Source organism: Choristoneura fumiferana, chromosome Z, assembly GCF_025370935.1.
Source record: "Choristoneura fumiferana chromosome Z, NRCan_CFum_1, whole genome shotgun sequence".
Taxonomy (NCBI): Eukaryota; Metazoa; Arthropoda; class Insecta; order Lepidoptera; family Tortricidae; genus Choristoneura; species Choristoneura fumiferana.
In genome coordinates this window covers 32,000,252-32,025,503 of record NC_133472.1, presented here as the reverse complement: position 1 = coordinate 32,025,503, position 25,252 = coordinate 32,000,252, and the positions used below count along the sequence as shown (strand labels likewise).

General features: G+C 35.4%; 1 protein-coding gene across 3 annotated transcripts in view; it reads left to right on the top strand.

Moving 5' to 3' along the window:
• path (solute carrier family 36 member pathetic) overlaps window positions 1-25,013 on the top strand; it is a 30,086-nt gene extending 5,073 nt beyond the window's left edge. Inside the window, exons 1-9 of one of the 3 annotated variants that reach the window (XM_074096948.1) lie at window positions 14,271-14,342; window positions 18,686-18,737; window positions 18,834-18,925; window positions 19,191-19,268; window positions 19,813-19,963; window positions 22,017-22,138; window positions 23,594-23,678; window positions 23,777-24,240; window positions 24,336-25,013. In XM_074096948.1, the coding sequence (XP_073953049.1) occupies window positions 18,729-18,737; window positions 18,834-18,925; window positions 19,191-19,268; window positions 19,813-19,963; window positions 22,017-22,138; window positions 23,594-23,678; window positions 23,777-24,240; window positions 24,336-24,759 (1,425 nt within the window). In that variant the 5' untranslated portion in view covers window positions 14,271-14,342; window positions 18,686-18,728 and the 3' untranslated portion in view covers window positions 24,760-25,013. Of the gene's footprint in view, window positions 1-14,270; window positions 14,343-18,416; window positions 18,499-18,685; window positions 18,738-18,833; window positions 18,926-19,190; window positions 19,269-19,812; window positions 19,964-22,016; window positions 22,139-23,593; window positions 23,679-23,776; window positions 24,241-24,335 lie in introns of those variants that run through there. The other 2 variants (XM_074096936.1, XM_074096942.1) reach the window with 2 other exon arrangements.
• The last annotated feature ends 239 nt before the right edge of the window (window positions 25,014-25,252 follow it).

The following is a 25,252-nucleotide window of genomic DNA, read 5'->3' as shown; positions in this document are numbered from 1 at the left end:
CTTACTCATGTCTATTTTTGGAGTGTTACTTTGTTTCACAACTTCATGCAATGCAGTTTACACCGGACGCGTGAAATTGAAAGTCATTCCATCCTAATAATAATAATAATGTGGCCACATGAAAATTGTAAAAGTCTCGTCATACCACAAATAAACATTGATAATATCGCGAAGATAAAACCGCTACTGGCCGAACGATAAGCCTAACAATTTTATCAAATGAACAACGTCCCTAATTTTGCTGACCAATGTACTTTGTGGTAAAGAATTACAGTCGTGTTCATAAACTTGTGAGCAAAATTTTGATCAAAAATATCTGAACACGACTCTATTGTTAACGGCATAGAAGCGTGATCAGATATTTTTGATCAAATTTTTGCTCCCAAGTTTATGACTGCACTAACTGTACAAACATGCGTGTACGCTAACAGAGGTCATCCGAGTACAGTCATTTCCTAATTATACCAACAGAGGGACAAAGGAAATCTCTAATTATAGATCTGGAAGGTTTATTGATTTGTAATTATCCTACTTTTAAATTAAATTACAGAAATAAGTAGATACAGTTTTAATAATTTGAATATATTATTTTATTATTAGTACTGGCTGCTAAACATTCCGTGTTGTGTGCTCATCATTTACTTAAACTAAGCTTAGTTATTTATGAGTTACGGATACCTAACTATAAAAATAATTACAAAAAAAACGAAAAGTAAAAAAATACTTATAGTATAGTAATGCACCAATTATACATTACTTATTCTGTGCTCACACTGAGATGTCCATGATTGAAATTTATTAAAATATCAATGTTGAATTCAATTTTAATACCTGTTGATGTTTCATTTATTATTAATGAATTACTGCACATGCTGGTATTTCACTACAGCTTCAAAATATTAATATTTTCTCACATTTTTTTGGGTGGGTACTAACAATTCGTTAGTTTCCTTATTTCCTTTTCATCGATTTTTGACAAGTTTTGAATCGTATCTCCTACTTTTGCACTACAGATAGAATTATAAGTCAAACGGTTATCGGTTCTCCAATCTTTTATCTCCATTTTTGTCTACCGGATTTTGAAAAAATTAATACTTAATTTTGTATGTTTTTTTTTAAACATTGTCTGAAAAAAACACTTATTTCGTATCTCTATTGGTATGAAAGATCTGACATATACGAAATCTACATATTTGGGTTCGTCTTTGACGTCTTTATATAAACTGGTCAAGGGTTTTCATTTGAAACTAATTAACACAAACGTTATGGCCAGAAAACCAGAAAATTGTTCAACTGATGCCAAATAAATCGAAGACTAAAGTAAATATGGGATACTATATTGGTTAAAGCCGTTGTTGTTAATATGTATAATAAGCTACAAAAAACATTAGACAACTAAGGAATCCAGATCGAAGGTCATTGGGGCATGGGATCCCCTTAAACTAACCTTAACGAAACCATCGCACCAATCAATGCCTAGAAAATCGTGAGCCGCTACCAGCCCTGAGAGTTGTGAATTCGTTTAGGATTAGACAATGCCAAAAATAACTTAATGTCAGTCATATAAATAAATTGGACGCATTTAAATACCGACTTGAAGTACCTGCTATTTATAGGTTATTTTCTCTTAGCAAAAAAACCGGTCTGGTCGGTAGCAAGAAAATTTATCCAATAATCTTAAGACCATAACCTTGCAGATTTTCCTGTTATAACTAAAGAACTAAGTATTACTGGTTAATTAGGGTTCCGTAGTCAACTAGGAACCCTTATAGTTTCGCTATGTCTGTCCGTCTGTTTGTCCGCGGCTAAGCTCAGACACCGTTAGTACCTACTAGAAAGCTATAATTTGGCATGAATACATATCAGTCACGCCGACAACTTGATAATATAAAAAATATTTTTTTAGGGTACCTCCGATAGACATAAAGTGGGGATGATTTTTTTTCTCGACTAACCCTATAGTGTGGGGTGTTGTTGGATAGGTCTTTTAAAACCATTGGGGGGTTTTCAAAACGATTTTTCGATTTAAGACCTGTTTGCGAAATATTCAACTTTAAAGTGTAAATTTTCATTAAAATTTCTTCGGTTCCTACATTTTGTGACAACTAACAAGGGTATTAACTGTTGGATAAAATGTTAGAGATATTGATAAAAGTATAGCAAAATTCAGTAACTCTCCTGTGAAAATTATATTTTTTCAAACATGCTATTTAATGCTTATGTTGTGTTTCTTAAAAAAGGCTTCAAAATATAGGTACCTACTGTTGCAGGCCTAGGCCTGCAAGACAACAGTCTTTTGTTTCAATGCAAAACGTCAAATATCCACGATAAAGGCCATTATACTCGTACAGGACTTGAAATTAATAATCTGAATTTCTATGGTTCATTTATTAGTTACTGAATAAATTCACAGGACTATGAATATTCTATAGTATGTAAATATAGAAATATTGCCGACGCGTTTTACGTCAAATTACAATTTAATTTACATAATAAAGTATTAATGTAACTGATTAAATGGGCTACAGTTCGTGTATATGGCCCTTTAAACCGAACAGCACACTATAAAAAAAAGTTTAGGCGGGAATATTGACAAGTGTCAGTCTATTTTATTTTGTTTGATTGGACTTGGGCTTTAGCTATACTTTGCAAGTAAGTGCCATTGTCATTTCAAGTTTCGTTTAGAAACGTGCTACGTGATTCATTATTTTTTGCAGTTAGATTAAGCAATTAGATTTTTTTGGGATTATTTTAGTTTTAAAAATTCATGTTAGAATGAAATAAACACAATTTTAGTTGTCTTACGAATAAAACATTGATTTCTAGCTTTTATTTATTTAAGTGCATGTTTGAGAAAAGCACTATACAAGTCTCTGCGTGAAAGAACATGCCAGCCTCGTATACCTATGTATGTCTGTACATACTCGGCCTGCAAGCCTTTCTTTCCCGGCGTCTGCAGTAATGTACTATTTCACCTCAGCACCTCAAACAGGCAGGTTTTGCTATGAGAAATCCTCACTCCGTGAGACAAAGTAACTTTTTATTTTAATTTTTTTAAATGCTGAGGATAGTAGGAATTAATAATAGGAATTCCAAATATTTGATCTTCATTTTGATCTGTCACTTTCACTTCAGCACGAAAAAAGCGAGAGATAGGATCAAATGTGTCGATTACAATCTTAAATTAAATTTATGGTATTAAAAATATATAAGTATATATAAATTACATGACAAAGAAATATTTCCGAAATGTAAATTTTCCCGCTCCTTTAAAAAAAGTATGCAACCTCGTTGCACGAATGCCGCTTCTCTTTTATTTATACAATAATTCTGTATACTGCCTCTACAGTTGCAATAAATATTTGTCAAACTGAATGAGTTTGTAACAAATCTGTTTATGTTTATGTAATAGAAAAAAATCTTAATAATATCATATTTAAAGGTTTAAACATTTATAATAAATTATACGTTTATTGTTCAACTTTTTTAAAGGTGAGGCTTTTTGCAGTATTAATAGTACATTACTGTAGAGGCCGGGAAGTAGGGGGTTGCCAGCCAAGCAGATATAGACAGCCGAGCGTAGAGAGGCCTGATAGGGATGCGAGGCCGACAACCCCACGTTCCGGCCGAGGCTTGTATAGTGCTTTTCTCAAACATGACATGAAATAAAATAATAAAAAAAAACAAGAGCGCGCGTTGAAACAAAAGACGGTCGCATTGCCGGCCAGCTCGAGTGACCGCGCGCACGCAGCTGAGCCGCAGCGCCTGCAGCGCAATACTTCTCTGCCTATTATTTGTAACTCAACGTCAATATTTCATGTCATGTATGAGAAAATAGTTATTTGTGTCACAAGGGAGCAAAATGGTGTATTTACAGCGATGGCGTACATTGAATCCAGAATGTAGCGAAGGATTCTACAATAGAATCCTGAGCGTAGCGAGGGATTCTAAAGTACAATCCTGAGCGTAATGAGGGATTCAAGTGTGACGCCGAAGATGAAAATAATTTTGCTCCCGAGTGGCTCATACAACTTTTCACACCGAGCATTAAGAAACTTGAAAAAAAAAACAAATTCTACTTAAATATGATTATAGAACAACCAGCATAGAAAATGGTGTGGCTTTACAATTATCAACTTCAAAAAATGGCATTTGCAATAAAATATTTAGAAAAGCCTTGAACAGAAAAGTTGCACTTTGCTCCCTCTCGTCAGGGAGGAAAAGTTAATTTTCTGAAGGAGAGGTGTGAAAAAATAATTATAACATATTTTACAAGTATTAAGGGGTAACACTCTTTCCCGGCCCGGATAACACCGACATGGAAATACCGGCCCCAAACTGACAGGAGCTTCTATGGGCGTGTACACGAAAAACAGGGTCGGTATTTCCATGTCGATATTATCCGGACCGGGTAAGAGTGTCACTCGTTCTAAGTTCAAATTACTATGCATATTATGAGTATGAGATTTGTATTGTACCTGCTGGACAATTTTTCGTTCCGCTTTCAAAACCTCTCTACTTACCGCTTTTGAACAATGTTTGTCATTCTTAACTTTCTGGTGGCTTTTAAAGATGTAATCGCGACTGCACGTATAATTTTTGAGTAAAGGTTTTAAATGTGATTATTATAATTTGTTTCTAATAATCGTAATATATTTAAAAAATGTGTTTGTATTGTAAACAGGTTGGTACATATCATGTGGTTTTATTCTTATGTTACATTTAAATTATGTTCTCGCTGCTGGGGTGAAAAATTGTATGTGTCACACGAGACCAAAGTTTTTTGCATCTCGTGTATTTGTATCCCTGGCTGTTCTCAGGATTCTAACCTAACTCGGGATTCAAAATCAACACTCGCAACAAAAAACAACTTTGCTCTCTTGTTGCACAAATAACTATTATATAGTATCGGGGAAAACCATCTTAATATAAGAAAATTGCTACTCTAGCAACTTTTCACAATAAGTAGCTATGCTGTTTTGGACCATAAACAGAAAGTACCATTTTCGTTACGAATACCTAGTATTTACATAGATGTGTTTTCTAAAATTAGCCCCCTGTTCGTGCTCAAGAGGTATTGATGTCATTTACCTATGTATTAAGATGACATTTCACAAATACGATAATCTTTCTCCGATTAAGTATGTTCTCGACAAGCAACGGCTTTGGTTAGTAAGTAATGGATATCCAGGCAGACTATGGGCTGAAGTGTAAGGCTTCTGAGACGGGGTAATGCGACGCCGGCCACAGGTCGGCTTCGACTTTCGCTGGCTCATGCGCTCTATTAACACCGTACTATATAATTTGTAGGGTTCCGTAACCCTTATAGTTTCGCCATGTCCATTTGTCCGCGGTTTGGCTAAGACTGCTAGTGTAGAAAGCTGTAATTTTGCTAAAGTATACATATTACCAACGCCGACAGTGGTAAAATGAATTTTGAAGATAATATTTTTTAAGCTATCTCCCATTCATTCACATCTAAATCCATATAGTGTGGGATATCGTTGAAACAGTCTGAAAAAAATTGTAGGTTTTATCAGACCATTTTGCGATTAGGGATCCATTTGCAAAATAGGCTTTAAAATGCTATTGATACATCACTGAAACCAAAAATACTATACAATCACTGAAAATGGTTATAATCCTCCATTTTTGACGACCGGATGGCCAAGTGGTTAGAGAACCTGACTACAAAGCTTGAGGTCTCGGGTTCGATTCCCGGCCAGGGCAGATATTTGTATGAATAATACGAATGGTTGTTTTCGGGTCTTGGATGTTTAATATGTATTTCAGTATGTATTTATCTATATAAGTATGTTTATCCGTTGCCTAGTATCCACAAGATACAAGAGACTTGTACTAACAAGATTTGCTTAGTTTGGGACTGGGTCAATTGGTATCAAGTGTCCCATGATATTTATTTATTTATTAACAAACACCGTTATTGACTGTTTAGGGATTTCCATAGCAAATAATAAAAATACTTTAATCCCTAGAGGTTAATGAGGAGCTTTAGCCCCGATATGCAGAGACTAAAGTAACATTGAAAAGCATGAGAACAGGAAACTACAGTACATAGGTATGTTGTATTTTTTAAAGTATTAACCTTAGCGGTCCCCCGACACCGACGACGCTTAGATAAAAAAAATATTACTAGGTACTTACTTATACTAAATTAACTTAGGCTAATTTTGCTGTAAATACTGATCAAAAGGAATCAAACACGACATATCTGCTATTATTTTTCAAGAGTATACTGTTGTGCTGGATATCCTGGCTGCAGAATCAGCTCGTCGTTTTGCCACCACTGCATTGTGTGTAGAATCAATTACTAATCAAACCGAATCCAAACACGACGTAAGGGCCATTATTTTTTATAGAGTGTACTAGTGTGCTGGATATCCTGGCTGAAGCATCAGCTCATCCTGTTACCACCATTGCATTTCAATTTTTAAGCTGTTGGCTAAATATCTAAGCATATGAAACGTCACTTCATAAACAATAAAAGAAAAGAAGAAACCGCGCCACTCGAACTATAGCCACCCTCGCTCTGCTCGGGTGGCTAAACATCTCGTGTCATTTTGGCTTGTTTTAGTCCTTTATTGAACAATCTACTATTGCGATGACTCCTGCTTTGAGACCAAATTTTTAGCCTCTAGGGTATTGTTGGGATACTACTGAAGTTTTGACGGGTAAATGAATCATTATAAAATAAACCCAAATAAAACACTACTTATTATTATCATTCTTATAATAAGATAATGTGAATTTATCTTTTGTACTACGTAGTGAAATCATAAGCCTGATTTACCTGTTTATAAAATAAATCAGGTCTCTTAGCTGTCCATGGAACAAGATGGAAAAATTGTTAATGTAAATACGCCCAGTGTATCGCTCAATTATTTTCTTCATTGTTTGATGCTCTTCCATGTGTCTTGGTGTAGGTCTTGATAAGAGATAGGCATTGTGTTGTCTATAAACATTGAGTTAGGCCATGTTTACACTGTTCAGTCTAATGTATTGATGTTATATAATCTATCGTAAACACCACCACAGCTCGAACCATATACTGTATCCAAAACTACGACCTACGGTACACAAAAGGTCATATTGGTAATCGCAAGAAAACATTAGCCACATTCCTCAAGAAATTTACGTCATTCAAAGACGCAATAGCATAGCATTTCCAACGTAGTTCCTGTCCAGGAGCGGAAGTAAAGTTATGTGCCTACAAACGGGGGGGTGACAAAGAAAACCTATCAGATCGCATGTTTATCACCTTCGCTTTCGGCTCGTGCGTCAAATACCGGCGATGGTGAGTCATTCTTTGTTTAACTTTAAGTATGTAATTTACTTTTAGGCTGCGCTTCCAGCAGAATCGAGCGAGAAAGGCGATAGAAAAGCCAGCCAACAATAGGATTCTTTTATTTCTCTAGGTATACTCGCTCGTCGCTGCGTTCTTATTGGCAGTTTCTTCCTAGCACTTGGTTACCTCGAACAGCTATAGAGGACGAGCAGACTTAATGTATTTTATTTGCGTCTACTAGTATTATGTAATCACAAAGACAATACAACAAATAGTAGCCCACGATTCGACTTTAGTTTGGTAGAAATTAAAATGATAAACTTACATATTCTTTCGTTTAGCTTAGTATTTAGGAAACCGTTTTTGCTAAAGTACTCGTATGTATTATAGTTAGGTAAAACGTTAAGAGCTAGCACAATAAATAAGGATATGGAAGTTGTCACTTGGCGCGCGTGCGCATGTTTTTAAACAACTCGTGGCATTTTACTTAGCTCATGTTTGCGTTGGCTACGAGTATATGAGAACCAATCAACAGTAGCACAAATCCTTTAAATGAAGCTCATAAGGGGTCGTTCGTTATTCGAGATTTCATAGGCACATTTTGGTTGACATGGTAGAAGATTCTGATACAGATTTAAGGATAGAAGTAGGTACAGGACGTCTAAAAAAATAAAAGAAAACGTCATCAAATTCTACAGCCCATTCATAAAAAAGTAACCACGAAAATGAGGCGGTTCAAACGCTCGAATAATTATTCCAAGACGCTAACTTTGCAAGTTGTAGGTATTAAAATCTGCTATTTATTTTCTGATTAAAATATTTTTTTCCTTTATGGTAAAGGGTCACTTCAGTCGTATGTAATAATTGTGCTTAATATGCATGTGTAATTTTGAGGTGATGTAATTTTACGCCATGCCTTTTAAAGAAGAGGAATTATAAACGTGATTCAACATTATTTTTTCTTGACAGTTAATGCTGGACAATACAATGCATTAACTACTTAACTTAATTGGCATTGATCACTTTTTTTACTACTTTTTTATCATCTTTTCTTAAAATATAGATAATTTCAAGATACTAATTTGAAGATCTTGGCATAAAATGGCATAGTTCAATTGAAATATTAAAAAAAAACAGATATGACGTCTCGTAAATTACACATGGCAGCTGAAACCAAGTGAACGGCCAAGTAAAATAATATTTAAAAAAAAACGAGCTAGTTGTCAATGTCAATAGATGCTACTGTCCGTGTGACATCCAATCGGATATTGTTTTGAGAAAGAGCAGAGATAAACAGATGGGTTAGTCTGAAAAGAATCATATTATGCCTATTGACTAACTACCTCTCTGCGAATTGTATACAAATTATGATACAATTTTATTTTAACTCATGTATATTTGGAACAGTTAAACTACGGCGTCTTCCTTTAAACATCCATTTCAACGAACTGAACGATCTTTCTACGTCGGTAGTTGTAATAGGCGCGAGTAGGGACTTATTCTCTTCAGGTTCATATCATAATGACATCTCTTTCATTTATATAATGCTTAAATGTTTTTTTTTTTTCAATTAATTACTCATTAGGCAGAAAACTGCTAGAGTACATTCTGTTTTTTATGTCAATCAATACTTACTCTTTGTCTAATATGTGACAACTGACTGACATCATTGTCTGCCTGCGACCTGCGGGAAATTCGAAAATCGAAGTTCGTGTCGTTCCATCCCTCTCACTCTCATATTAAATAATATAAGCGTCAGCGGGATTCATCCCGTTATAAAAATACGAAGGCCAAACTAAGGTCAACCATATTTTTGCCTATATATTCGTAACCCTTAAGTATTTTTGGATCAGAATAGGACAAAATTGTTCAAGAACTCTATCCCTTCCCTCGAAATGGTTTTCGAATCAGGGTACATTAGTAAAATATGAACAATGCCAATTGTTTTTTATTAGTCTTATTTAATTTGAAATATCCATAGGTACTTCATTTTGTGATTTTTCTACACAGTATGAGCATCATTAATTTGATCACACTAATTTTGACAATTTCACCCCGTGTACATTATAATTATCGATTTAATTTAACCCATTCGATTTCAATCTAATTTCTCCAACCCAATCAAGTTATTTTCACTAAGGTACCAATTAATATAGTAGTTACTAATTGAGTAATTGAGTTTTGTTTTTAATAAAATCAAGTAAATTTTAGTGTAGTACAAAAAAACAGCGTAGTTCAATACATAACGTACCTACGTTAGTATTCTATAGTTATTATCTCTCAAAAACAAATACAAAGACAATGCCAACCGAAATAGTCTTCAAGCTTCTTGTCATTACAATAAATGATAAGATAACATTCATTACCTAACGAAAGCATAATACTGCATTCTACATATATTCAAAAATGATCCATTATGTGCTATCACTATCATAAAGCGCCGGCCGGTGACCACTGTTGAGTGTCTACTTAAGTATATATTTCTATTGTTTTATCAACGCTGGGTCATTAGGCCAGAGATAAAGAACAAACGCTCACATAACTGAACATTTAGTTAGTAATTACATTACAATGTGTACCATTTTTTTCTTTTATGTTTCGAATAACTCGTATACAATACAACGCAGTGTTGCACATTTTATCTAGCGATCCAGCTCGCATTTTAATATCTACCTAAGCCGACTACTGACCTACATACCGCGTATAATTTAACCTTTCGCTGGAATCGATGCGGCTATATTTAATTTTTATACCTACCTGAAGTCAAACCATTATTTTAAAACTGTCAAAGCTTATTTTTTACAAGCAAAAGCCTAATATTTTACAGTTCAAAATACTTCGACAGGGATCAATTTACCTTTTATTTACTGACTTCGTGGATTTTCCAAATTGTTTAACTAATAAAATATTTCGTTACGTTACTACGAATAAGTTAAAAAAATATATAGGAAACTCAAGTACGTATTTCAACTATATGTATTCATCGAGTCTATAGATACTCTCTGCTATCCGATTGAACCTAAAGATAAAATGTGCGTGTCTGATTATCATGTAGACGGTAGAAGAAATAAATTAATGTAAGTAATTTTATTTTATTTATAATGAAGACAATGTCGATAACACCCGGCGAGTGCAAGTGTTTGGTAATATTACATACAAAGGACCCGTCACGTTCGACAAATATTAAACATATGTTAACTTATTGAAGCATACGTATTATGCATAGTCTCTATTGTTACTCTTAGTGTAATTATTTGAAATAAGGGAACTGATTATTTTTTATCACGCCAGTAGCAACGATGGTGTTAATGGTATGTCGTCACTACTTTGAAAAAATCTCGTATCTAAAATCAATATATCAACAAAATTGAACCTTGGCATAATTTTCATAAAGTTCACTCAAAAAATTATCTATTTTTAACCCACTTCAAAAAAGGCGGAGGTTATCTATTCGGTTCTATGTATTTTTTTTGCGTTCGTCTAGGAATGCCTTCAATTAAGTCCCATAAGCACCAAATTAGGATCTGATGATTGAATCTTAAGGAAATCGAGGGAACTCTTCAAATATTGTAGGGACACCTATGGCAATTTGGATATATTTAGCAGTATCTCGTGCATTTGCTCTTGAAAATCATAATTTGGTGAAGTGGAACTGATGATGAGGACCACATTTGACCAACAGAGCTACAACTCAATAACAAGTACTTCACGGGTTGAGTTTCAATTACTTTAACACAGTTGCTAAGCAATTTATGCTCGTCGTAATGCATATAATACAATGGAACGGGTGGTGAAGCACCAGGACTCCTCCATAATTAACGTCTCTGCATCGGATAAAGCAATCTTTCGTAAAAAGTGTCGATCATTTGACATTAAACTATTGTATCTTAGATTATTTACACTAAAAAGCGTGAAAAAAAATGTATAACAAAAACTTGAACCGACTACAAAAAACCATGAAAATAATATTCTACCAGTCTGAAGTCGGTGCCTCAGCACGAGACAGCAGGAGTGATTGAAGTCTAAAACATCGAAGACGAACAGTGAAGTAGACGACTATATAGGTTCACTCCTGCTGGCTCGTGCTGAGGCACCGACTTCAGACTGGTAGAAAATTATTTTCATGGTTTTTTGTAGTCGGTAATTTTTTGTTATAAAATTTTTGAGGTACGAGTTTTTTAAAGTAGTGAAGATATGCCATATATGCTAGGTATTTCATTTTCATTAAGTGTGACGTCAAAAAGTGTATATTGAACTAAGTATTGTAACAGGTATGGTAAATATTCAATAAACGGCCTCGTTAAAATCTTCACGCTGCTTTGTGGTTTCTATTACCGTCTGCCTGTAATGTATTTGTATAAAAAATATACTTTCAAATTCAGCAGGTGTGGCGTCTCTACAAGATTTTTCGAAACCTGCCAAGTTACTTTGGAACCTGCGGTACTTACCACATTGTGTCGAAAGTAGAACGCTTTTTTCTTGACAGTTCAAGCTAGAGGTGAACATCGTAAAAATTTTGAAACGAAGTTTAGAGAAAGTATATTTTATCGTGAAGCCTTACAGAATTTGACCACCGGAGCGTTAAACGCATTGTACAGGTGTAACGTTACACTGAAATGGGGTAAAAAATGTATGACTGTTAAAGTAAGAGCCGTTTAAATAGCTTTCCAATCGTGCTTAGTTCTGGTTGTTTGTTAAAGATATATGTCTATTTTATTTTATTACCCAAACAGTCATGATTTTATCTAAATTAACAGGTCAAATTGAAAGAGACGTTTGATAAAGGTAACTATTGATTATTCATTTAAAGTCCACTTGAACTTTTACAAAGTTTTCGGGTTATTTGGATGAAATTGGAAACAGAGCAATTAAGATTTCCTTCCAATTCGTTTACAAGTAAATATACGTATGTATTGGCTAGGTAACGTACACACGTTACGCGGCAGACGCCTAAAAGATATACTTAGATACTCTCTTGGCCTTGTCATATTGATTTAACACGTGTACAATGGTCTGAAAGGTAAAAATGTTATCAGATTTTATTGAAGAATGGATATGTCCGTACCTACATAAATGTTTCTAGTGAACAGAGCGTGGGTACAGTCAAGGGCAAAGATATCGACACATCCAAAGTTGCAAAAATATGTATACACAGCCTTAATGTTGAGTGCATAAAGTCGTGTATACATATTTTTGTAACTTTGGCCGTGTCGATATCTTTGCCCTTGACTGACATACATATGTATAGTAAGTACGTCTGCAGTTCTTTTAAAATTAAAAGTGATGGGTTTTATTTTACTTTCAATACGATTGTACCTACCTGCACGTGTCTTTCTTTATGCACATGCGTCAATAGGATAGCCTACTATCGTAAACGATCGCAGGCTGGAATAACAAGACACTACGGTTCAAGCAAGGTTAAAAAAATGTTAAAAGGTGAGCATTTACCTCTAATGATATATACTTACATATTACCTACTTACGTATTTTTGAGTTTTGGCCCATGTTACATCTGATCCTACTAATATTATAAATGCGAAAATTTATGAGTACTTATGTGTGTATGTTAGTAACTCCTTCGCGCCAAAACGGGTGCACGGTTTTGGATGCAATTCGGTTGTTAAGCCACTTTTTATCCCGATATTTCCACATGATCGAGATAAAATTTTAACTCGAAAAAAATTCTTGTCTCTAATAAAGTTTTTTTAATTAAGTACAATATACTTATGCTACAAATACTTTTTTGCATCAAATATATTCAATTAAAAAGTTAATTATTTTTATATTTATTTTACCGAAGGAACTCAAGTACCTAGCGCTTCATGTTCTTTTGAGTAATGAAGAACAAGCTCTAATGTAACGAAAGCCTATAAAGAAATAGGTTCTATAGAGAAACAGGTATCGCAATTAATTCATAATTACTACATTTAGCGTAACAAACGATTTAAATAACATAACCAAGGCATAATCAGGCACAAGTGACACGTTTGACAACACGGATTCGATAGCCCGTATTATGTTTATCTAGCGGCGCAGTGGCTCCCAATCGGTGGTCGCGGACTGGCGGGCTACTACGAAATTCGAAAATCGAAGTTCGTATTGTATTAAATAATATTAGCGTCAGCGAGACGGTAAAATACAAAGTTGGAATTTTGCACTTCATATATAGGCCCAGCACTGAGCTTCGGAGGAGGTAGGTACGTGTTAGAGCCAAAACTACAGAACTTGAAGTAATAATAAGAGCAATAGAAATATTATCGTCAATATTTCCATTCAGCATCGTTGTCGCCATTTTTCTTGTCGTTTTGCTATCAATTGATCGCACATTTTTCTGTTTTCATGGGTTAACCGGTGGTCACAAATTAAATGTTACAATTTTTGGATTAAGTAGGTTATCCTAATCTGTGAGGAATTAAGAAGGAAGAAAGCTACAGAGTAAAAACAAATTCAACTCGCGGGATTTTTACTACTTGGTCAAAACTATCGAATTAAGCGTTATTTATTTCAAGTCGAACTTGATTTTACATAGTCCGTAAAACTTTTCCGTGTTAAGATGGCGTTATTATTTTATTAACACAAGTATACAAAATATTTCGTCCAGTGATCGAGTGAGTCCAAATTAATACCCCTGCAAAGATGCTTCGCTTCGATTTTCTATTTAAGTTGATGTCACGTCTTTCACATGTTACAATAAAAGAAAAATTAAAAAATTAAATAAAAACTTAGAGCATCAGTTACATGTAAGTACCTCACCTTGTCAACAAAAAAAAATACCCAACTGTCTGAAATTTGTGATGCCTTGTAGATATTGTAGAATCTTGTTCTTGAAACTTGTAGTCCTAACAAAATAACAAGCATCATATCTATTGGCGCTCGATTGAGTAAAGTTTGGGAACCACAGCGAGCGTGACTGGTACCTTAGTTTCGAGCGCAATACTTGAGTTATCAGCTGTTCGGTCGGTTTGACAATATCAGTCGCAATCAGTCAGCGCCGTTGCTCAGTCGAATTGTTTTGAAGGTTCAGGTGATAAGCGTGGTAAGGAAACTATTTATATTACAATCTGATTAAAGCTTCACTTGACAAAACTTATCGCACTTAAATTAAATAACAATGAAGTGTTACTTCAAAATTCATTCATTGATTTGAAGACCCGGCCTCAAATGTTTAATGCAAGAATTTTAAACTTTATGACAATGAATAAAAGTTGACATTTGATTGGATATCAGGTATGTGCAAAATTTTATACGCGGGATCTTAGTAGGTTATATATTATAAAAACCGGCCAAGAGCGTGTCCGACACGCCCGAAATAGGGTTCCGTAGCCATTACGAAAAAATTAAGTAATATTTTTTTAAGGTTTTCGTATTTTGTACGGAATATTTCAAGTTTTGGTATATTTTATACTTAAGGCTGCTATTTAGGTACTCTTAAACTACTAATAATTCTCAAGAAAACTTAGCCGTTATAAATTTCCTTGAAAGTTTTATATACTTACTACCATCCTGAATTTTTCCAATTTTTTCCACCCACCGGTTTAGATATTAGAGGGGGTGGGGGGACGCTCGATTTTAATGAAAATTTGCACTTTCAAGTTGAATATTTCGCAAAAAAATCAATGAATCGAAAAATCGTCTTAGCAACCCCTAATGGTTTTAAAAAACCTATCCAACGATACCCCACACTATAGGGTTAGATGAGAAAAAAAATCACCCCCATTACGTCTATGGGAGGAAGATTTTTTTTAGATTTATATTGTACTATTTTGTCGGCATAGTTTACATATATATCCGTGCAAAATTACAGCTTTCTAGCATTGATAGTCCCTGAGCAAAGCCGCGGACGGACGGACAGACAGACAGACAGACATGGCGAAACTATAAGGGTTCCCTTTTTGCCATTTTGGCTCCGGAACCCTAAAAACGACAAGAATAAAGCCTGCTGCGGCTTGCTTACAATATAAACTTTTGATTTTAATTGATCTTATCGGTGTTTAAATAAGTATCATGAAAGGGATTAAAGGAAATAAAGCCGAATATGGGCAATCAGGGGAAAAAACTCGTGTAGTTTTGAAAATTGGTACAGTTATACCTTGCAATATCCAGATGAACATACTAAAAGTCTTCAAGGGTGGGAGGTGTGCTGAGGGTGTAAGGGGAGGTTGAAGGTACCTTTTTTTAGGTTTTTGCTCATATCTCGAATATTTGTACAAACAGCATTATGATTACTCCGGACAAGTTTCTACATAAAATTTCCCACAAATTTGGTCATATTCATTTTTTCTCTACGATTTATACTTTAGCAGCTACGGGTTGTGTAAGTTTTAAAAGATGTAAAAAGTAGACGATCTAAGAATAACGAAATGAGTTTTAAATTTTTATTTAAGAATAGAAATAGCAAACTAGTCTGTCTTTATTATCTTCTTCATCGTCTTCTACATCAACATCTTCGTCTTCTACTTCTATGATATCTACATGTACATACGTCGTTTGTACATGAGCCTAAGCAGCGGAAGCATACTAGACTAGGATCAGTGGTGGTAATTGGCTCCTCGCTTCCAACCCCACATTTCGGGAGGCATTTCGTTACCCAGCCACTCTTGTAGTTGGTGGAATACTTTAATGCGTGATAATTTGCTGACCCTTTAGTAGGGAGGAGAGAGGAGAGATCAGCTTTGGACTTGGTGCTGGATTTTACAAAAAACTAGTATCGATGGCTGTTAAAAAAAAGATGAGTAGTGGGCGCACGATATATTGTCAAAAACATCGTTTATCTTGATTTTGCTATGGATTCCGATGTTGATGTTATACCCCCTTGTAGCTCCTAAAGTATTAATCGTAGAGCAAAAATAAAGATGACCAAATTTGTCGGAAATTTTATGTAGAAACTTTTGTCTCAAGTAATCATAATTCTATTCGAACAAATATTCGAGATATGAGCTAAAACCTGAAAAACGGTACCTTCAACCCTCCTCTACACCCTCAGCACAGCTCCCACCCTTGAGGACTTTTAGTATGTTCATCTGGATACCGCAAGGTATAACTGTACCAATTTTCAAAACTACATGTATTTTTCCCATGATTTGGTTAATTTTCTTACCCTAATAAGAACTTTTAAAATTGAACGAACGACAACCACTCCGCTCGCACTTCGACGTTAAAAGTCAACACAATTATTATTTATTATTGCGTGTTTTTGGTACAGTCAGCACTTAAATATATTAAGCGTTGTCGAGTTTAAAATAATCTACACACGTCTCTACTGTCATAGTACATAAAATAATAGGATGTAAAAGCCCATTTGAGCTTATCGACTGTCACCTTTTTCTACTGACTAGGGCAAATTAGATCTCATTTTAACCTCTTTAGATTTATTTATTACTAGTGGTTAAAATGCAACAAAAATTAGTGAGATAATTAATTATTGCACTACAAAATACAAAACTTACAGAATGAGATAGAGGCACTTATTTTTCTAAATTTTTTTATCGATATGTTGTTGATTTCGCTGTAGAATTTATGTATTTTTATTATTTTCCAATAATACCAATGTCAAAACAGTCAAGTGTGACGCGCCCCCACGCGCGGCACGGAACTACATATACCTATATTATAGCGCGGAGTGCAAGGGTGACCTTATCGCATGCAATACTCGTAATTAAGTATACCTAATTGCCTATCTACCACCACAGCTGTTGATATGAGAAAAATACCTACCAATCTATATGCATTAAGTAAATATTTTCTGTGACCTAATTTCACCCCTTCTTTTTTGTCTGGAGGAAGTCGACGGAGAATTAGCTATTGTGATCCCGTCCCTTATTGAGTACAGAATCTAAAATGGGAGGGAAATTACGTCTGCCGTGTTGTAATTGACTTAATATAGGCTTAATACCCTTACACCTATAGTTATAGGTACAACGTCGATTAGAAGTTTCATATTTATAAAGGGAAAATACTGGATTGTTGGGACGATGCCGATCCAGTTCCGATGCAATACTATTAAAAATAAGGGTTTTTTTATATAAAAAAATTGCTGACAGACTTTTTGTTGACTGTATATAGGTACTTGTACGTAAGTAGGTACTCTTCCAAACTATGTAGTTACGTATTCAGTATTTATTTATTGGATGCCCTGTTCAATTTTAAAATTAATTACATGAATTAACTTATACATAACATATTATGCTATTTTAACCTCATATCCGTACGTATCCGTACCTACCAAGATTAACGCCATTAAGATTCTGTTTCACCATCCATTGATTAGTGTTAACTGACGGTTAAATGCGATGCCGTCTCCGTCTATTCGAACAAAACAAATAGAGACGGCATCACATTTAACCGTCACTAATCAGTGTATGGTGAAACAGCCCCTAGTTGTTGAAGAGATCCGAAAGCCTGCGAAAGACGATCCTGGTGGGACCACCAGAATTTCACTACCAGATTATTGTATTTTCACCGAACCTATAAGTACCTATGTCAAAATGTAGCTCAACCGGATAGATAATGGGTGTAAAATAATTTGCAAATTTTTAAACCCTAACTGACATAGGTATGTACTTAGTTACATAATACGAACGTTGCAAGAAAAAAACTAAAATATAGGTGGTCTGTATCCAAGTCAAAGGTATCATTGATTATATCAGCAATCCAGCACGCACTTGGCTCTTGTCAAACAAATTTATTTCTAATTTAAACGAAAACAGTTAAAAGATAAATAAAACATTTAAGCGGCCTTGATCTCTCCGTGATATATTTTAACCAAATTATCTATCAACTTTTGTGTGCTGATATAGGCTGATATAGGTATTTTCCTACATGTTTTCCTAAATAACAATAGAAGGAAAAACACTTATAGTACCTATCTTTGACAGACATCAAGTTCAGATTCGTGATAAACCTAAAAAGATATAAATATTGTGAAGATCTATAGGTCAGGTTGCTAAAATAAATATTAAATATTTGCGCACGAAGCCCACACCAGTTGTAATTGTAATGTGGAGACGTTTGTTTCCACACGTCAGTCAGATGCTGGTCGAGTTTTTATATGTATAATAAAAGGAATATAAGTTAACACGCCGCCGTCTGTCTTACTCAGTGCTAACCCACAAGCACGAGGGAAGTTGGTTTATGTGCAGTAGCCGTGCGAGTATCTATACGTACTATAGCTTATCTGTTGATTTAGTGTACGGGTAAGTACGTTACGTAGGTACCTAAGTCTAAGGTTGAATAGTACAACTATAACAATAAATGTGTGTTAGAAACGTTGACATTTTACGGATTAAGACACTACACGATTTAAAACCCACTTTAGTTCTTAAGTTTTACAAACCAAGTTTGAAATGTGGTGACCTAACGTTTTTTTTTTCTGTTTTACAGATTTCTCCAACTTTCACCTAACGTTGATTTACAAATAAACACAATGGGCACTGTAAGTTCTATTTTTTCATACATTATTTGATTATTTGATTTATTTTCTGTTTTAACAATATAGGTACCTACATAAACATTTTATTTTATTTTTTAGAAACAAGAAGCAAATGGCGGCTTGCCTCCACCACATGAATTGGAGAACTTAATGCCAGAAGATGAAAAGAACAAACAGAAAATTGTTAGCAAGTGAGTTTTTAAACATTAGTAATAGTTACTCTATAAACGCAGCTTTTTTATTTTTTTGTTCCACAAGATTTCACCGATGTTCATTTTATATATTTTATGTTTCCTGAGCAGCCCGTTTGGCAGCTCGCCTTCTCTTAAGTAAGCATCTTTGAACAACAGTCCATCCGACAAAAAAGGAGGTCCATATCATAATTAACTACACGTACGCGAAGTTACCTTTATTTATAACAATAACTTTGTAATAAAAATACTAATTTATTGCCAGATACAATATGACCAAAGATGCGGAGTCAGCTGGAGATTATGATCCATTCACGGAAAGAAATCTGCCCAACCCTACATCGTGAGTTAACCCTTAGTTCCTAATAAAATAAATAAGACCTTCAAATCAGAGGCTTATATAATCTAGACAAGACGATTGTTAAATAGCATATACCTAAGTATTCTACACAACGCGAACGAAATTCTATGGATAAATCTTTAGAAAATATTGGATTGAATTTGGTTCGCGGTTCTTAACATTTTGAGGATTAGGATTATTAGCGCCTGTTTCACTACTGATTAATACATTTTATGAGACAAATAAATATGATGGCGTTTTGGTTTCTGTTGACAGAATATACAGATTCGGTATATCAGATAAGTATCTATCACATAAAATTTATCAATGAGTAGTGAAACAGCCTCTAAAGTCATGTGAATACCTACTTAGCCATTGAACTTTTTTTTATGCTACCTGGGATGAAGCACTGTATATCGTCCGTGTTTCGTTACATTTTCGGAGCCACACAGCGCGCGGCGACGCGACTATATGAATTTTAATATTTATAAACGACGACAACTCTCACAGTTTAAATGGTGCTTAATTAATGCAAGTTTTTCTTCAGAAATATGGATACCCTGACGCATTTGCTGAAGGCGTCCCTCGGCACGGGAATCTTGGCCATGCCTAAGGCGTTTAAATGCGCCGGTCTCATCTCAGGAATATTCTTCACCATACTCGTCGCGGTCGTCTGTACTCATTGCGCTTATGTTCTTGTAAGTACCTAAAGAACAAACTTTACATTTATATACTGAGTGCTTACATTTCCTTCTTCAGTATTACTTTTTAACTTCTTGTAAACGCTCTAGGAGTAATACATTTATTTTAGAGTAGGTACGACATAAAATAATAGAAAAAATATGAAACAAAGAACTAAAATTTACATAAAAAATAGTCTCAATGTATCATTTTCCAGTTTTCAAGATAACCTTGTGTTAAATACTTCGAAAAAAATGCATTTTGACGCGTTAACTATCTAATACCTAGTTGGTGGAGAAAATTTTGAAAGGTGCCGAGCAAAGCTCGGTGGCTCAATGCACCTAAGTCTAAACGCCGCCATGCGAGTGTGATTTGCCCAATAGCGAATTCATAACAATAATTCCTTTTTACATACCTAATTAATTACCTATAATTAATCCTAGTAAGGGCCTGTTTCACTACTCATTGATAAGTGTATGTGACAGATACAGATGTGACGCCGTCTCTGTCTATTCCAACAAAACAAACGAAGATCGCATCACAGATATATCTGTCACAAAAAAAATATCAATGACTTAGTATAGGTACCTAACTGATGCGAAAGTTTAAGGGGCTGTTTCACCATCCATTGATTAGTGTTAAGTGACGGTTAAAGGTGATGCCGTCTCTATTTGATTTTTTCGAATAGACGGAGACGGCATCACATTTAACCGTCAGTTTACACTAATCAATGGATGGTGAAACAGCCCCTAAATGTTAGGTTGCTCTAAATTTTGCTCCTCCATCACGCAAAAACGGCTCAGCGGATTGACACAAATAGTTTATAATACCTGAGGGCTTATTGCGTAACGTTTCTGACGCTCGCGATCACAATCAATTGGCAGTTTTCGCATACAAAAACTGTCATTTGATTGTTATCGCGAGTGTCAGAAACGTTAGCGGTTAGGCAATACGGCCTGTCTAACGTTGTCAACAAAAACTGTCATTTGATTGTGATCGCGAGTGTCAGAAACGTTAGCGGTTAGGCAATACGGCCTGTCTAACGTTGTCAACAATAACTGTCATTTGATTGTTATCGCGAGTGTCAGAAACGTTAGCGGTTAGGCAATACGGCCTGTCTAACGTTGTCTACAAAAACTGTCATTTGATTGTTATCGCGAGTGTCAGAAACGTTAGCGGTTAGGCAATACGGCCTGTCTAACGTTGTCTACAAAATCTGTCATTTGATTGTTATCGCGAGTGTCAGAAACGTTAGCGGTTAGGCAATACGGCCTGTCTAACGTTGTCAACAAAAACTGCCATTGATTGTTAAGTGTCAGAAACGTTAGCGGTTAGGCAATACTAACGTTGTCTACAAAAACTGTCATTTGATTGTTATCGCGAGTATCAGAAACGTTAGCGGTTAGGCAATACGGCCTGTCTAACGTTGTCAACAAAAACTGTCATTTGATTGTTATCGCGAGTGTCAGAAACGTTAGCGGTTAGGCAATACGGCCTGTCTAACGTTGTCTACAAAAACTGTCATTTGATTGTTATCGCGAGTGTCAGAAACGTTAGCGGTTAGGCAATACGGTCTGTCTAACGTTGTCTACAAAAACTGTCATTTGATTGTTATCGCGAGTGTCAGAAACGTTAGCGGTTAGGCAATACGGCCTGTCTAACGTTGTCTACAAAAACTGTCATTTGATTGTTATCGCGAGTGTCAGAAACGTTAGGCAATGGCCTCATTAATACTATTGACATGCATACTTTTTATCCCGAAAAATTTCATAGTTCCCGCGGGAAAGCGATAAACGAATTCTTCAGATGAAGTCGCGGGCCTACCCAATTCATATAAAATAAACAGTGCTTCTGTACCACTTTCTCCAAGCGACAGACTGGTTGTTTGTACCTATTGCCTTGTTGTCTATTTTTAATTGTAGGTATCCATTTTACCTTCTAAGCCGGGTAATTAATTAGCTATAGCTATTAAAGCTACCTACATATTGTCATATGCGCAGTCTTGAAAGAAGCCTTGATTTGAAACGCTTAGCGTGGCAAGATCGATATTAAGTATAATTTTATTTTCAGATCAAATGTTCCCACGTTCTTTACAAGAAGACGAGAAGAAACGCGATGAGCTTCCCCGAGGTGGGGCAGGCCGCTCTGGAAAACGGACCGCAGTCTTTACGGGGATGGGCAAACACTTTTAGGTAACTGCCCAGCCCACCTAACCTAAAATTATCAACCATTCATTCATTCATCAGCCAATCATTCATTCATTACTTGGGTCATTTTTCTTTTTACCAACAATCGCATAAAAAAACGTCCTATAGTTTTTATTTTATTTTTGGAAAGAATAGGTAGGATATTTTAAGATACCTTTTTCATTGTTTTTGAATTTGGATGAGTATTTATTTTTTTATAATTTTTTTACGAAATACGCTGGATGACGTCACAGTGAGACAGCCACGTTCCATTGCCTAGAAAAATTCAGGTCGTACATGACATAATCTGTGGCATTACAATTTGACAATAATTCAAGCACAGTTTAGGGTCCTAAATGAACCATGACAAATAGTTTTATTTATTTCTCTTCTTTTAGCTTCGATTATTCCTATGTTTGTTTAATGGTGTGATAGTAAATAGATATTTTTATTTAAATCTGATATTTAAATTCTTTTGTACTTATTTACTTGTAACGTAGTAATTTAATAATTTAATTTGTAAAAATACATTGGAAGTACTCGTATACATTTCGGACTTTACGATAAATGACAACTGTTTAAAGCCGAGTGCGCACCATGTGATTAAAATTCTATCTTTGTCACTATTTTCTATTATAAGCAGGACAGCAACATTTCAAACTGTCAATTTGCTTAAGAGTGTAGACCTGCTTTATAACTGCCTTTGTGACGAGACACTGCAGGGGTCAAATGAGGGTCATTACTTAAATTTTGTTTATTTAATTCAGTTTATCACATTTTTGGAATCTGTTTGCTGAAAACGCTTCACAAAGCCTATTTCTCCAAATGGTTTTCGATTTATTATATGTTGTCAAAAATTGGGACATCCCAATTGTAAGTAAAATAGAAAAACATCCCACTTACTCGTATACAGCGTATCCGGTAAGAAGAAGGTTATCCGATCGTGACTGGATAATGAAATGATGGTTTAGTTTAGTCCGACACGCACTTAGCCGGTTTTTTTAGATTCGAAATAAATGCGCCAATTTGCTAAGTTGCACTTGGGATCTCCTTCTCCATAATTTTTACTATGTAGGTACTTGAAATTTCATTTTTAAGCTTAAAAATAAACCGTTTAAAAATTAAAGAAGTTTTAAATTACTTGAAATGCATTTAAATACGGCTAATTTTTATTTCTACACGTCTCGTTTTCTAGTCTTAAAATTCTGGCCATGGCACATGTCTATCCGAAATACAGCCGACTTTTGTTAATGATAAACTTACCCAAGGTGTCCACTTAACAAGATTTATCTATCCACAACGGGATAATCACTAGGTAGTTACCGGACAAGCTTTATACCTACCATAACTTTAGCAAACTATAAGTACTGGTCAGTCATAGCAGCATGCCTATGAATTAAGTACTTGAATATTATTTCTAGTTACTAGGTAAACGAAACTAATGAGCTGTTTTTATTTCAGAATTTTTATTCTTGTCAGTCTTTTTCTGACATACTTTGGAACTTGCTCTGTCTATACAGTTATAATAGCCAAAAACATTTTACAAGTAAGTGATTTAGGTATATTATTATATTGATGATGATATATAAGATTTAAGATTCTATTTATGATTTGAGTCTCATCAATTGCACTTTTATCTTTCAGGTGCTAGCTCATCACATGCACCAAGATCAAGAAGTCGATATAAGGCTAATCATACTTGCCTTATTGTTGCCTCTTATATTCATGGCTTGGGTCCGAAACCTGAAATATCTGGCACCCGTGTCTATGATCGCCAATGTTTTTATGGGCATTGGCCTCGGGATCACCTTCTACTACTTGGTTGGCACTGGTGACCTCAGCTTCAAAAAAGTGAAACCGGTGACTCCACCCGCAATGTGGCCCGAATTCTTCTCACTCACCATCTTCGCCATGGAAGCTATAGGGGTCGTTATGCCGCTAGAGAATGCGATGAAGACGCCACGCGCCCTACTCGGGTTCTGCGGAGTACTCAATAAGGGAATGTCTGGTGTAACCATTATTTATATCTTGCTCGGCTTCCTTGGATACCTGCGTTATGGTGACTTGGTGGATGACTCCATCACACTTAATCTGGATAGTACTGAAATGTAAGTTAGGTCGCTAAGAGATTAGTCAGCTGAAAACTGTCACTGAGTATAGATGATTAGCGATTAAACTAATTTTAACCTATTCACCTTTACAGCCCAGCTCAGATCGTCAAGATTGCGATCGCTATTGCTGTCTACTGCACTTTCGGCCTACAGTTCTTCGTCTGCGTAGAGATAATGTGGAATTGTATCAAGGACAAGTTCACGAAGCGGCCAGACCTGGCGGACTACGTTATGCGCACGATCATGGTGACGGCTTGCGTGCTGCTGGCCGTAGCAGTGCCCACCATAGGACCCTTCATGGGTGTAATCGGCGCCTTCTGCTTCTCCATCCTCGGTCTCATAGCACCTGCCTTCATAGAAGTCATCACTTACTGGAACATCGGCTTTGGTCCAGGATACTACCTTATTTGGAAAAACATCCTCGTGCTCATTTTCGGACTTTTCGCACTGATCTTCGGTACAAAGGACGCAGTCATAAGTATAATAGCGGTATACAGTACACCTTCGACTCCCTAGAAAATTAATTACGGGGACGACGCCGGCGTCATCCTCATAGCAAAAGCTTCTAGTTAACCTTGTAAATTAGTCGCCTAAGATTTCGTTAAAAGGTATCATGGTGCAACTTTTGGATTGGTGTAATTTACTTAAGTACCTACTGTACGTAGTTACACAAGTAAATAAGTAGGTACTGGTGCTATTTTTACACGATCGTACCAAGGTTTTTTTATATTATTACCTACTGATTAAGATTATCATCAATACAAAATATACCTAAGTCAACAAGACAGATACCGGCACCATTTTATTAAATGTTTAATTGATTGGTACTTAGTATCAACTAAGTACATTCAAGGTAGGTAGTGAAAAGTCTGAAGATAATCTGGGGACTTCGTTACAATTAATACCTTTACCTACTAGATATTTCTATTGCATTCCCAACCCAGATTTGAGGAGAACATGAGAGGTGTATTTTAAAAATAGTGATTAACATAATATAAGGGAATATGAA